Here is a 13,757-nt window from a genome sequence, read left to right as displayed (position 1 = left end):
ACAGACCCCTGTGTGCTCCCCCTCCCATACAGTATATAACACAATAAAACAAACACTTATACTCACCTGGGTCCGGGCGTCTCCTCTTCTCTTCACTCTTGTGGCCGCAGGAAGGGTTTTCCCTGCGATCACAAGAGACCGCACTCCCCTTGTGCTGGCGCCGATGCTCCAGTGATGTCACTGGAGCGCCGGCACCACAAGGACAAAGCTGCCACTTGTGACCGCAGGGAAAACCCTTCCTGTGGCCACAAGAGTGACTGACAGGAAGGGAGCCAATGTCTCCCGCCCTGTCAGTGCTGCTGCATGTAACTATGAGCGCTCATTACGAGTGCTCATAGTTACAGTTCAAATGGCAGCAGCGAGCGGGGCAGCAGCCCTGTCCAGTGGTCTTGAGCACAAGAGTGGGGCGTGGGGGCCCCCCTGGATGTTGGGGGCCCCAAGCGATCGCTTGGTGTGCTTGGTGCCAAAGACCGCCACTGAGTAGTGTTAAGGTGGAGCAGACAGTTTAACCCATAACATGCAGCTGTGAAATTATGACCTCAGCCTTCTGTGCTGAAAGCATGGCTGTACAGATTGCCTGTCAGTGCTAAGATGCACAATGCCCTGCACTACAATGCCCTGCACTATAGTAGCAGTGCAGTGTACTGTATCAGCGATCAGAATAACATAAAGTGATATAAAATATTGTTTCAAAAAGTGTTAAAAAATAATTAAAAAATCCCCCCCACTCTACCCCCTGGAATTGCTCTGGAATTAAGGGTGCTTTATAAATAAATAAATAATAATAATAATAATAATAATAACAATAATAATAATAAAATAAAAAACTATACATATTTTGTATAACCACATTTGTAACGTCCGAAGCTAAAATTACAAAATGGTATCAATAAAAATGATACATTTTCCACAAAAACCACAAAAAAAGAGCCCACATAAAACTCCATCAAGAGAAAAATAAGAGCTATAGATCTTGAAATGTGGCAACAGTTTTTGCTTTATTTATTTTTTGGAAAAGAGTTTATGTAGAGCAACATATGGCTCTTAGCCAAAACTTCCTTTCAGTGAAAGTGTAAATCAGAAAAACAACCTCTGGGGCTATGAAAACTTTTAACCTTTACTTCCAGCTGCAAAACTAAATGTTGATTTAGGTATGTCATGTTAAGGATTTATAGGGAATGCCATTTCTCTGGCATTCCCTATAAAGATTTCTGCATTTTTTTGGCATTGTAGCAGTTATCCACCTATATAAGCAACCATTTGGTCACAAAAAAACGGACAAGAACAATGAAATGTGCAAAACAGAGATCTTAGGGCTTATTCTTACATTCTGTATAACATGAAAGCTATGGACAGGTAAGCCCTGTAGTGGACTCTTTTCTTTTTCGGCACCATGGATCAATATAATGCTGGGAGCAGGGAAAGTGTTTGAATCTTCGCAATCTAATCAAGTAACCACGCACTGCTTCATTACAGTGCTGCGGAGATTCATACATTTTCCCCAATCCTGGCATTATATTGATACATGATGCTGTGCGTAGGTTACGCGTTATAGGGAATGTGGGAATAAGTCCTTTCTCAAGATTAACATATATAAATGAGTCTATAAAATTGGAACATTTTACTTGTCAAAGTCAAACAAGCAAAAAATCTACTTGTAGACTTAGGCTGCATTCACACGTTCAGTGTTTTTCCCGGTCCGTGATTGTGGTCCGGCAGCTACCTCCGTGATCCGTGGAAAACAGTCCGTTTTGCATCCGTTTTGTATCCGTGTCCGTTTTTTTCACGGATCTGTCTTACAGCATTTTAAATGACATTGATTACATCAAATCCGTGTTTTTCACGGATGAACACGGATGTCACATCCGTGTACATCCGTGAAAAACACGGATCTCATTGTTTTCTATGGGGAATCCTTTCCGTGCATCCATTCCGAGTAATGACATGTCCTATCTTTTAACGGAACGGATCACGGATCCGTGACATCACGGAACATCTGAATAGCCCCATAGAAAGCAATGGGCTGTAAAATTGTCCGTGCGCACGGATCTGTGAGCACGGACAACTTCCCGGAACGTGTGAATGCAGCCTTAAAGGGGTATTCAAGCAAAACAAATGTTTTTCTGTAAAACTATATAACTTTGCAATACAGCAGCAGTAAGAGGTGACACAGACCATATGCTGTAACTTATGGTTGTGTAGGGAACTGCAGGGCTTCAGAAGCCCTGGTCCAGGCACAGTTAGATGATACTAAGCCTCCCCTAATGTCATTTCAATGCATATTATCCTTAGAATAGACATTACAGTAGGTGGCACTGTCTTTATCAGGAGGGCTGCAGCCACCGCACAATGAAGCAGAGTGAGCAGGGATTGACTCCCGTGGGTGGATGTCATGTAATATTTCATAGGCAAAGCATTTCATTTACTGTGGGGGAGGAGGTGTCTGGAAATTAATTATATTTACTGTATTTACTGCATTTAAAAAATTGATGGCTAAAAAGATACCAAGTGACATGTGAAACGCAATAAGATAATTTGTTATATAATTAAAAAAAAAAAAAAAAGAAAAGAAATTATAGCTAATAGAATGCATGGAAACAAAAATTTAAAATTCTGTAGGTCATTAAAGACAAAAATGGTGGAATTTTTAAAGTATTGGTGTAAAATAAATAAACTTTTTACATTTTATCAGACATCTGGTCTCCTGAGAATGCTGCAATCCTGAGATATGAAGCTGCCTTGCACTTTATCTGACTATGGCTCAGGATCTCAGCTCTTGAGACCCGATGCAATCTATAAACTTTGCCATGTCTGCTGACATGGCAAAAGTTAATTTATCTGACACTTACACTTTAAGGGGTACAGCTATAAGATTCTTGAATTGTTACATTGGGCTAGATGTTTCCTTTCTTTAAAGACAAAAGAAAACCAAGTTCTATTTTTATTGCTGAAGAAAGAGCCGAGACTGTTACTCTTTCTTTTGCAAGATCAACAAAGTGCTGTTGTGTGGGAATTTTTATCTGTTTTGTGACTCCTGGCCAGCTATGATGTCATGAATATATCATTACCTTCCAGATCACATAATAAAAGTTAAGGCTGCTAAACAGCTGCTTTTTTATCTGTTCTATGACTCTGTTTCCTGACCAGCTATGATGTCATGGATATATCACACCTTCCAGATCCCAAAATAAAATGTATGGCTGCTAAAGAGCTGAACTGAATAATATCATTCACAGATAGAAGAGCATAGGAACCATGGTAAACAGTAATTCCTTCATGATCCCACTGTGTATATTGTGGTTATAGTAGGGGTTATAGTAGGGCGGCAGTGCTGAGGGGAAGTAACACAGTAGTTGCTGCTCTGTTAATAGCAGTTCAGAGAAATGCTTTACAGCAGTCAAATTAACTGAAGAAACCATCTGAAGCAAACTCATGGACTTACATTGGATAGTGCACCTCTGTGACTTTTGCAGAGATCACTGGGGAGGAAGGTAGATAAGCTGAGCTGTCCCAATCAACCACAGTAAATTGTAGATTACTGCATCTACCTCCAGCTTTGTAATAGAAGTTTTACCCTTCATCACAGAGCTGTCTTTGACAGCAATGTTATAACTATTGAAAAGTTATCTCTACAGAAGAGGAAGTGAGACTTAGTGGCTATGGTAAAGACTGAAAGATCTCAGGGCTATTTCTTAAGAGGTTGCCCAGATAAATATTTTTATATTAAAAAGCAGTCATAGTAGGGGGGCGAAATATAAATGCTGAAAATCGCTTGCTGCTGATCCGTTTCCAGTGCCATTGCTCCATGTTGCATCACATATGCATGTTTATACATAAGAAATGTCCTCTCACCCACTGACTGGCTCAGATGGGTAACTGCTTGGCTGAGCAGGCATTTTTAAATTGTTGTGAAGCATGCAGAAAGGGATGAGGACTGAAAAACATCAGGGATTGGCAGCAAGTGAGTATGCATTTTCAATGTAAAAATATTTATCCAGATAACCACTTTAATAAAAACGTGGAAAATCTTAAAAACTTTATTTAAACAATAAATAATTTTCTGGTGACAATAATAATAATAATAATAATAATACATTATTTACCTGAGGACCCCGTAAGCCTTGTGTTCCTTCAAGTCCGGGCTCACCAGCATCACCCATGGCCCCCTAAAATAAATAAATATTGATTTATATTTGCCTTATTAAAACTTTTAGCAACTATTTATTATGTATTTATCTATCGCATCAGTTATGAAAAAATGGATCACATAATAGATACATAGAAGGACCCTTGCCTTTTTTTTTTTTTTTTTTGCTATATTACTGTATGTGCCATATATTATACAGTATATTCTGCAATAGTCCTGCATGCTCACATTTTTCTTTTAAATTAATTATTTATTTTTTACTAAGGGTAACTTTTGCTCTACCCACAAAATGTTACAATTGGTCTGTGTTTGTTACCCAATTTCCCTTTTTTTTTTAGTTCAGCACTTGAAAATGTTTAGTGGCCCCCAAAGGGGATGAATGCAGCACAGGCACAGGACCCCCAGCAATCAGCTAGTAGCTAGATAGAAATACCCCCTTTATTCTAGCTAAACAGCCTGTTCTGAGCATACCTGTGGACCAATAACGCCTCTTCTACCAGGGAGACTCTGAAATATAGAAAATTTACTTTTATTATCACAGTATTTATTTTCTTTCCAATTGCCTTTATAGCAACAACGTATTGTGTAGTGCTATACAAACATTGTCATCATTCAGTCCTGATCTCCAATGGAGCTCACAGTAGAATTCCCCTGTTTCCCCAACTCAAGCCAATAATATAGCATTATGTTTTTGGAGCATTGCGGAAAATCAGACTACCTGCGAGAAACATGAAAACACCGAAAGAACATAAAAATGTCATTCCTTTTTTTCCTTTCATTTTAGCCCTTTCCTTTTTCCTCTTTTATTTAAATCAAAATTTTGATTTAAAAAAAACGTTTTAACTCACTGCAATGGCAATGCATTGAAGTCAATGGGAAGACAGACTTCCAATGCACACAATGCATTGAATAACTGTTGTATTTACCGCGGACGTCAAAATAATGAACACGATCATTATTTTCGGACATTTTTTGCAAACAGTCGATGTTTTTAATTAGTTGTTCACACACAGTTTTTCTTTTACCACTGTTCTTTATCCGTTTTTACTATTAAATTCAATGGACTTTTCAATTAAGACACACCCAAAGGGCAAATATTAATCCCAAACTAAAGTAATATGCAAACACCAGTCATTGCACTAAGGGGAGGCCAGACAGCTAAATAACGTCTGTTATTTTAGCCTCAAAATAACGAACGTCATTTTAAACGGAGCTGAAAAAACATTGTGTGAGCATAATATAATTATATTTGGAAAAATCAAATAAAATTATGAAACAAAGAAAGTGAAAAAAACGTCATTCAGAAGCTGTCTTTGTTAGTATTTGAACCCTATTACAATATTAAAAAATCACAATAAGGGTGCCTTCACACCTACCGACTCGCAGCGTTAATAACGCCGTGAGTCGGCTAGGTCCTGGCAGATCACTGTCAGTACATACACGCAGCGGTCTGAACGACCGCTGCGTGTATGTAAATCTGCCGGCTACTTAACCCCTTCTGATGCCGGCTGGCCGCCTCCCGCTCAGCTCTGTATACATTACCTCCTCGTTCCACGGGGTCCCGGCGTCCTGCTCTCCCGCCCGGCCAATCAGTGGCTGCGGCAGGGCAAAACACTGATTGGCCGGGCGGGAGAGCAGGACGCCGGGACCCCGTGGAGCGAGGAGGTAATGTATACAGAGCTGAGCAGGAGGCGGCCGGCCGGCATCAGAAGGGGTTAAGTGGCCGGCAGATTTACATACACGCAGCGGTCGTTCAGACCGCTGCGTGTATGTACTGACAGTGATCTGCCAGGACCTAGCCGACTTGCAGCGTTATTAACGCTGCGAGTCGGTAGGTGTGAAGGCACCCTAAAAGTTTTATCACATTTGGGCTATGTTCACCCACTGTAAATACAACGGCCATGCCGCATAAACGGCCATTATTTAGGTAGAATGGTCAATGTTTATACAGCATTTGAACATAGCCTTGATATGTTTTACATAACTAGTACAGTTTAATTCTTACATGAGCTCCATCAGCACCAGGTTCTCCAGGTTCTCCCCCAATTCCAGTTTCACCCTGGAAAAGTTATGAAGATATAAAAAAAGAAGGTATATTGAAAATTGATTGTTTTTTCTATACTGTTTGTTGCAGATAATTTATATGAAAACTACAAAAGGTAAAACCATCTCTCGATACAGTTTTATAAATGTTAAATGTCTTTCCATTTAATAGCCTATGTAATTCCTAACTTGTTCTGTAAATCACTTTATTCACCCAAAATGACTCTGTACCCCAGAAAAAAGCTTGAATGTCTTGGCTGCTGCTTGTCTCCTTTTCCTGCAATCTGATCTTCACTAGCTTTTGGTAGGAAATATCCATCTCTAGTAACGGACACAAGACAGAACACAGAAAGTGGGGGTAGGGCTTAGCATGTGCTATGTGCCCTTTCTTGCTGTGCTGCTGCTGTATGCACACAGTGCTGCCTCTTGTATCTAATCCCCTCTCCCCTTGAACGTATGACTTAAGTCCACAGATAATTACAGTGATGTCACAGTAAGGGGTAAGGGACACACTGGTGAAAAATAACTAAAAATGCCACATTACAGGAATAATAAACAGTGATACATAGCACACAAACTGAATTGCATTGTCTGGATAACTCAACTTAAGCAGTGTCTAAAAAAGGAATTTAAAATGGCAAGATAATATAGCGGATAATAACCTCCATTCCTACTTCTCCTTTGAGACCAGGGGGTCCAGGGATACTGCTGTCATTTCCAGGAATTCCCTAGAAGCAAAGTTCATACAAAAATTGTGTAAAGTACATAAAGTCAAATATCAATTACATTCTTAGGCTATGTTCACACAACGATAGAGACCGGCTGTTCCGTGACCCCGGCCGGGTAACGGAACGGCCGGTCTCTGCCCAGATCATCCCGGCTGGTACTTAAGTGCATCAGCACGCACCCGCATCAGAGCTTCCCATAGCACACAGTGAAGCGAGCGGCCGGAGAGACCAATCAAATCATTAGGTTGTCTTTATAATGCTGGACATGTCATCCAGAAAGAAAGAGGGATTTTATACCTGCTCTCCACTTTGGTCATAAGATGAGCATACTAAAAAAGGATCCCCCTCTATTGGGGTATTAACAAAATTATACAACCCCTTTAAACAATTCTGTCCATCATTATATCACTATACATATCATTGTATATCGTTATAAAGATTGGCACTTATGGCTCATATTTTCTCTTTAAAAGAACTGCACCATAACATGCTCTAATGCTATGTTATGTGGAAGTGAGGAGTATGCTCAATAATACAATTATATGATATAATCACACTTACTTTTGGTTTATTTAAGAATAAACAATTGTAAATACCCTGGCATATATATGGATAACCATTTATAATAGGTAGACTTACTATGTCACCCTTCTGGCCTTTAAATCCTTTATATCCTTTAGTTCCTGTTAATCCAGCTTTGCCCTGTTAAGGAAATTGGTTAGAATTCATCAGTTACATAATTTCTGTACTGGTTATTCTTTTTCAATATCATGGTCCCAGTGAACGTTATAATGTATAGACCTAACTAGTTGCTGTCAATAGGCTGCAGTAAGGGAATTACATAACATAAAAAGAAGAACTAAACCATTGGTCAGACTGGCTCACCAAAGAGAATGGACACAGCCTCAAATACAACTCCACTTCATTTGCAGCTTGTTCTCATGAAGTGATTAACAATAAACCTATTAGACCTTACTAATGATATATCCTGTATATTTCCTGTAAAAATAAAGAGAGCAATTGGTATGTACGTAAATACTGTAGATGGAGAGTAACAGTTTCAATTACTTCCTCTGGAATCCCAGTCTAAGACTGGTTTCACATGAGTCTGTTACATGCACATTTTTGTCTGCTAACTGTTGGTTTATCAGTTTGGGTCATCACACCTGCGGCTATTCTGGGACTTGCATCTCTAATGTGGATAGAAAACAGTGCATGTAATATGCTCATGTGAAACCAGCCTAATAGAGATGCAACAAGATACTCAAGCAATAAAATACTTGAATGCTTCTTATTTGTGTTGAATACTTTTCGATATGGGTAACAACCCCTATCAAAGTCAATGGGAGATTAGAGCATTTTTCAGCATGAAAGTGATGAAAACACACCAGTGATGAAAACACCAGGGAAATGGAACAGCAGGGATTAGTAAGCATGCAAGCAATTCTACCTGTACTATACCTATACTATCTGTATACTGTACCACTATCATACTGAGTAGACCATCTAATGCTGGTATAAAATATTGTATCTTGTTTGCAAAAAACTTGTTTCTCTTTATATATAAATCTTGCAATTTTCACAATAAAGACAAAAAAATCTCCAAAATACAAATAGAAATAGAAAAAGAAAAACGTCACCACAGTGTGTTGGACAGATGTACTGTAAGATGATCTTCACACCATGGCTTGGTGCTATGCAATTCTCTGTCCTTCGAGGCTCTCACCCTCTGGTCTTTATTTGAAAATTTTGTCTTTATTGTGAAAATTGCAAGATTTATATATAAAGAGAAACACGATTTTTGCAAACAAGATGTTGTAGTGTCCCATCACTTATTGCATTGGACTTAACACCAAGTGAGCGGCTTGGTTTGGGCCTTTGTCACACAGTGTGGGCACCAGCGGTATTTTTCTATATAAAATATTGTATTGTCAGATGCTCTTTTTCCCGTGTCAACCCGGCTATCACTAGCTCTAAAAAGCACTTTTGGATAATCATGGATTAATGTTCGCACTCCAATACCACAAACTGTAGCATACAACTGTGTATACTAGCTATATACCAGTACCAATATACTGTACCACTACAGGTATCAGTATACCGAATAATATTGATATATTGTATAAAATATTGCTTATAGACTGCAAATATAATCAAGCATCAGGTCACCTGATGCAGCCAGCTAATCACTGCTATGCCAGCAGCCAACATGGCGGCAGCAGAGCAGGATATGCCAGCCTGTTCCCCGCATGTTTATTGGCTAATTTAATCCACCAAACATGTGGGGAGGAGACTTGCTATTTTACATGAGTACCATGAGTTCTTTTGAGTACCCTGATACTCAAGCAAATAGTATAATCGGATGAGAATGCTCACTCATCTCTATAGGTCATGTAATATGATGTGAAGTAAAAATAATAATAATAATTATTATTAGTAGTAGTAGTAGTAGTAATATAGCACCAACAGATTCTGCATTCTTAGTGGAAAAAGATAAGAATTAAGAATTAATTAAGATGAGAATTTAAGGATTACAAGTGGTATAGTATAGCCAACCAATAGTATCTTACTAGTTCTCCTTTTTCACCCTTCTCTCCTTTCATTCCTGGAGGTCCAGCTTTTCCCTAAAAGAATATAAAATGAAAAAAAGGGTAACTAAGACTTATATGAAGATACAGAATCTTATATGCAATTAAAATAAATAGGATACCTCTTCCCCTAGAATTCCATCAACTCCGTGTTCTCCGTCATCATTCTATATTAAAAAGAAAGAATACAAAATATATTCTGAGAAGCACATCATATCAAGCTGTTCTGTTTTACATCATGAGGCCATGTTCTCACGTAGTAAGACTACTGCAGTATCGGACGGATGATCTTCACTGCCGCTGAATTTGGATGCAGGCGCATCAGTGTTTTCCCACATCCGAATTCCACATCCGAATTCCCCACTGCACACAATGGAGCATGCGGCTGGAGCCGCACACTCCATTGTGTACACTGCCAGGTTTTCTGTGGCCGCTATTTAATGAATAGCGGACGCAGAAAACTGACATGCCAGTTTTTTGCGGCACCACTAGGGATCTTGCCCGAAGTGTATACTATGTGTATACACGCTGGCCAGGATTCCATTGATTTACATACAACGTGTGTGTTGTATAAATTGCGGCAAATTGCAACAACGACTGTGATTTTTACAACACATACATTGTGTGAACATAGTCTGACAATGTGAGTATACATTTAAGTATTTCTTACACACATTCATCCACTATATTACATCATTTGTACTTTTACCTGGCCTTATAGAAGACTTTCCTGATATAGGCTATGTTTACACTTGGTTTGCTATGCAACGGACGTTGTTGAAACTGCCGGCCGCTGGGCTGCATTTAGGACATTCCTGCTGCTGATACCTCTGTATCGGCTGCAGGAACGTTCTTTTTTTTTAAAATGAATTGCGGGCACCGTTAGGTTTGCCCGCAAATAAATTAGCCATTTACTTCAATGTAATGTGCGGCTGCCGCTGCACATTACATTGTGTGAACAGCTATTATTTCCAGATATTGTTCACTGAATGTCTGGAAATAATAGGGATTTAGAACGGGCATTAACATAACGGTAAGTGAACACAGAGGGCAGCATTGCATTGACATCAATGCAATGCTGCCCCTTCAGTAAAGAACGGGCGCTGATCCAATTGCAACCAGCATCTGTTCTTTACTGAAATATTACATTGTGTGAACATAGCCATATTGTGCATGGTCAAAAACACTGTACAAGTAAAGAATATGATTGACCAAATCTAACTTCCACTTTTACTCAATTTGGTGCAATAGATGGTGCATTCAGCTCCAGTTACAGTAACCAATAACAGAAAAATTGTATTATAAAAAATACATAATTCTGTTGGATTTTTCTGACCACTTTAAGATTTGTGGGGGAAAAAAACTGAATTTTGTGTAGGTTTAGTAACTAAAGAAATGTAATACATCTGTAGTGTTTTGACAGGCCCACTTCATCAGGTTAAAAAATGTGGAGTTGTTCAAGTTTCTTCTTGTAAAGTGTTGCAACTTTTTTTCTAAAAACACTTGATTGTGTAAAAATTGTACTACTTTTCAACAGTCTTCACCTCACTTGCCAAGTGCATGGGAAGTGGGTGTAAGAAGATTCCTACGAAGCTGGCATGGATGTCTGAGGCTGCCGCACTTCAGCCTCACATGCAAATGACTTGTCAAGAGGCGAGAAATTAGAGATAAGAGCAGCGTATGAAACGCCACTCTTGATATATTTTCTCTATGGTGTCACAAAAGCTGACACTAACGTTTAACTGTTGGCATGGGAATAGTATATCTGGGCCAAAGTGTTGATGAAAAGGAATGTCTCTATGATATTATGTTTTATGTCCATCTAAAAACCAGTGACATATCAAGATCTTGGCCTGTAACATAATAGTTTTTCATTAAGAAACTATTTAAAGGATGGTAAAATGAACGTAAAGAATACAATCTAAATATAGTTTGACAATCTGTACTCAAACAAAAAAAAAACATTGCATTCCATTTTTTTTTCAATTCAAGTTCTGCAAATTTGAAAGATTCACTTGTCATTGGATTACATCAGCAAATGGATTTGCCAGGTGAGTTTATTGAACCTAGAAAAAAGGATCCTCTCTGTAATCTATTGAAAATGGCCAAAAAAAATGTTACAGGCCACAAACAAACACACACAGTTATACAGACCTGGTCTCCTGAAAAACCTCTGGATCCCTTGGAAAGAAAAAGAAAAAAAACACATAAATTTTAATGTAAAAATAACAGAGAAAATAATATATTCACAAGTACTCCTACTTTGCGGACTGAGGTTTGAACACTGCTTATGGCACGTGTGTCGCTGTCTGGGGGTTTCCCAATCTGTAGCCTTGCCTGTGCCTTTTCTGTATTCAGGTTCACATTATATACTGTAGATGTGGGCTGAATGCTTGCTCAGCTAACAGCTAATACTTCCACCCAGTGGTGTAGCTGCCATATAAGCAGACCATGCAACTGCCATGGAGCCCAGGCTCCCAGGGGCCCCACACAACTACTGGAACATCTCACTTCTTATAAAAGCCCATGCAGACACTGAGATTGTCAGCACTGGCTATGCTGATTATCAGAAGTGTATATGTATATATGTGTGTAAAAGTGTGCCTGTGAGTAAAGTATGTGCATAAAGGCATGGTTGTGGGTATCTTAAAAAATTAAAAACACATGTGAATCTGTAGAAATTGATGCTGTTGTTTTGAAATAACGGCCGATATTTGGGCATGAAATGATGGCTGTCCAAAAAAAGTTTGTCAGATGGGCAAAAAAGGACATTTTATGGTCTTGGCCCTATGATGTTGAAAGCTTACAAATTGCTCCTTTCTGCTCTACCTAGCTATAATGGATTAGGCTACCCCAAGCACTACTCCATGGTTTATGTACCATGGAGTAGTGTACCATGTACTGATGAAGGCTAAATAACTCTACAATATGTGGCAGCTCAGAAACAGTTTTCAGTGTAAGGGTATGTTCACACTGAGCAAATACGGCGGAATCCCGCTGTGCTCAGTGTCCTGTAGTGAGTGAATGGGAGGGCGCGCGCTCCTCCACTGCAGCTGCTCTCAGCTCAAAGAAGTGACATGTCACTTCTTTGAGCGGAGAGCAGCGGCTGCTGAGGAGCGCGCACTCCCCCATAGATGGGCTATGGCACATTGAGACGGAATTCAGGCGGAAAGTTCCACAGCGGAATTCCGCCTGTTTTACTCAGTGTGAACATACCCTAAATATTTGAGCTGTGTTCATATGTGACCACATTCAGAACACTTGCCAGCCAAGTTTTAAAGAGAGGAAAACATGATATTTGTGCACTTTAAAAATATAGGCCACGGCTCTGTATTTACCCCAATATATTCTCTTTCTCATCCTATATAAATGATCCTCAGGCGATATTTTGAAAGATGTTGTAAACTCTTTAATACTTTACCAATATTCTAATAATAAAAGCACAGTGTCACCTTGGGACCTTTGACGCCTTCACATCCTTTGTCGCCATGTTCACCCATTGCACCAGTTAATCCCCTCTCACCCTTAAAAAGAAGAAAGCCATAGCTTAGTAACAGCAGAACACTGTAAACCACCTATTTACTTATTCTATAGATGTATAAATCATGATACAGATATTTATTCCATACAGTTATCAACATGTTCAGTCTCTCAATTATTATATGCTCAGCTGGGCACTGCCCCTTGTTGTAGTGATCGTTGGGGTCTCAGCACCTGGAACTCCACCAAACAAAAATAACTAACAAGTCAATATGACATGGTAGAAGTTTGTTAAAATGAGAGGTATGCATTAAAGGTATATCTGGCCTGCAGTAATTGTCACCCGAACATGTGATAATTGCTAAATCAGTAGTGTTGCTATAGGCACCCTCGCCTATAGCAAGAATGGGGGACCACCAGTCTTGTTTCTTTCAGCTGCATGGCCATGGTTCTAGGAGTCTATGGCCCTGACAAACATAAGACAGCCTTTATGTATGTTTGTCAGTGCCAGAGATTTTGATTGGAGCTACAGGGCACATGCTTTCCTTTATGTATTAGCCAAACCATTTTAGTACCATTATATTTTCAATTGCATTTGAGGTTTTTCAAGTGTGAGGTTTTACATAAAATAAACTGTACAAATAAATAAAAAGAAAGCTGAGCATACATTGATTTGGTGCAAGATGACTAAACTTGGTTTTAGGTTTAAGGGGTTATCCAGTGAAAAACGTTTTTCTTTTAAACTAACTATTTTCAGAAAGTTTTATAGAT

The 13,757-nt window shown here is 39.1% G+C and overlaps 1 protein-coding gene across 1 annotated transcript in view; it reads right to left on the bottom strand.

The window, feature by feature from the left end:
- The window catches only part of LOC138783528 (collagen alpha-6(VI) chain-like), a 125,823-nt gene that overhangs the window by 43,440 nt on the left and 68,626 nt on the right, over positions 1 to 13,757 (bottom strand). Inside the window, exons 17-25 of the mRNA XM_069958329.1 lie at positions 12,959 to 13,030; positions 11,661 to 11,687; positions 9,629 to 9,673; positions 9,489 to 9,542; positions 7,558 to 7,620; positions 6,853 to 6,918; positions 6,153 to 6,206; positions 4,619 to 4,654; positions 4,104 to 4,166 (exon numbers count right to left, since the gene is read on the bottom strand). Of these exons, the coding sequence (XP_069814430.1) occupies positions 4,104 to 4,166; positions 4,619 to 4,654; positions 6,153 to 6,206; positions 6,853 to 6,918; positions 7,558 to 7,620; positions 9,489 to 9,542; positions 9,629 to 9,673; positions 11,661 to 11,687; positions 12,959 to 13,030 (480 nt within the window). The remainder of the gene's footprint in view (positions 1 to 4,103; positions 4,167 to 4,618; positions 4,655 to 6,152; positions 6,207 to 6,852; positions 6,919 to 7,557; positions 7,621 to 9,488; positions 9,543 to 9,628; positions 9,674 to 11,660; positions 11,688 to 12,958; positions 13,031 to 13,757) is intronic.

Source organism: Dendropsophus ebraccatus, chromosome 2 (assembly GCF_027789765.1).
Source record: "Dendropsophus ebraccatus isolate aDenEbr1 chromosome 2, aDenEbr1.pat, whole genome shotgun sequence".
NCBI lineage: Eukaryota > Metazoa > Chordata > Amphibia > Anura > Hylidae > Dendropsophus > Dendropsophus ebraccatus.
The sequence above is the reverse complement of the archived record's forward strand: the minus strand, read 5'-3'. Positions and strand labels throughout refer to the sequence as shown.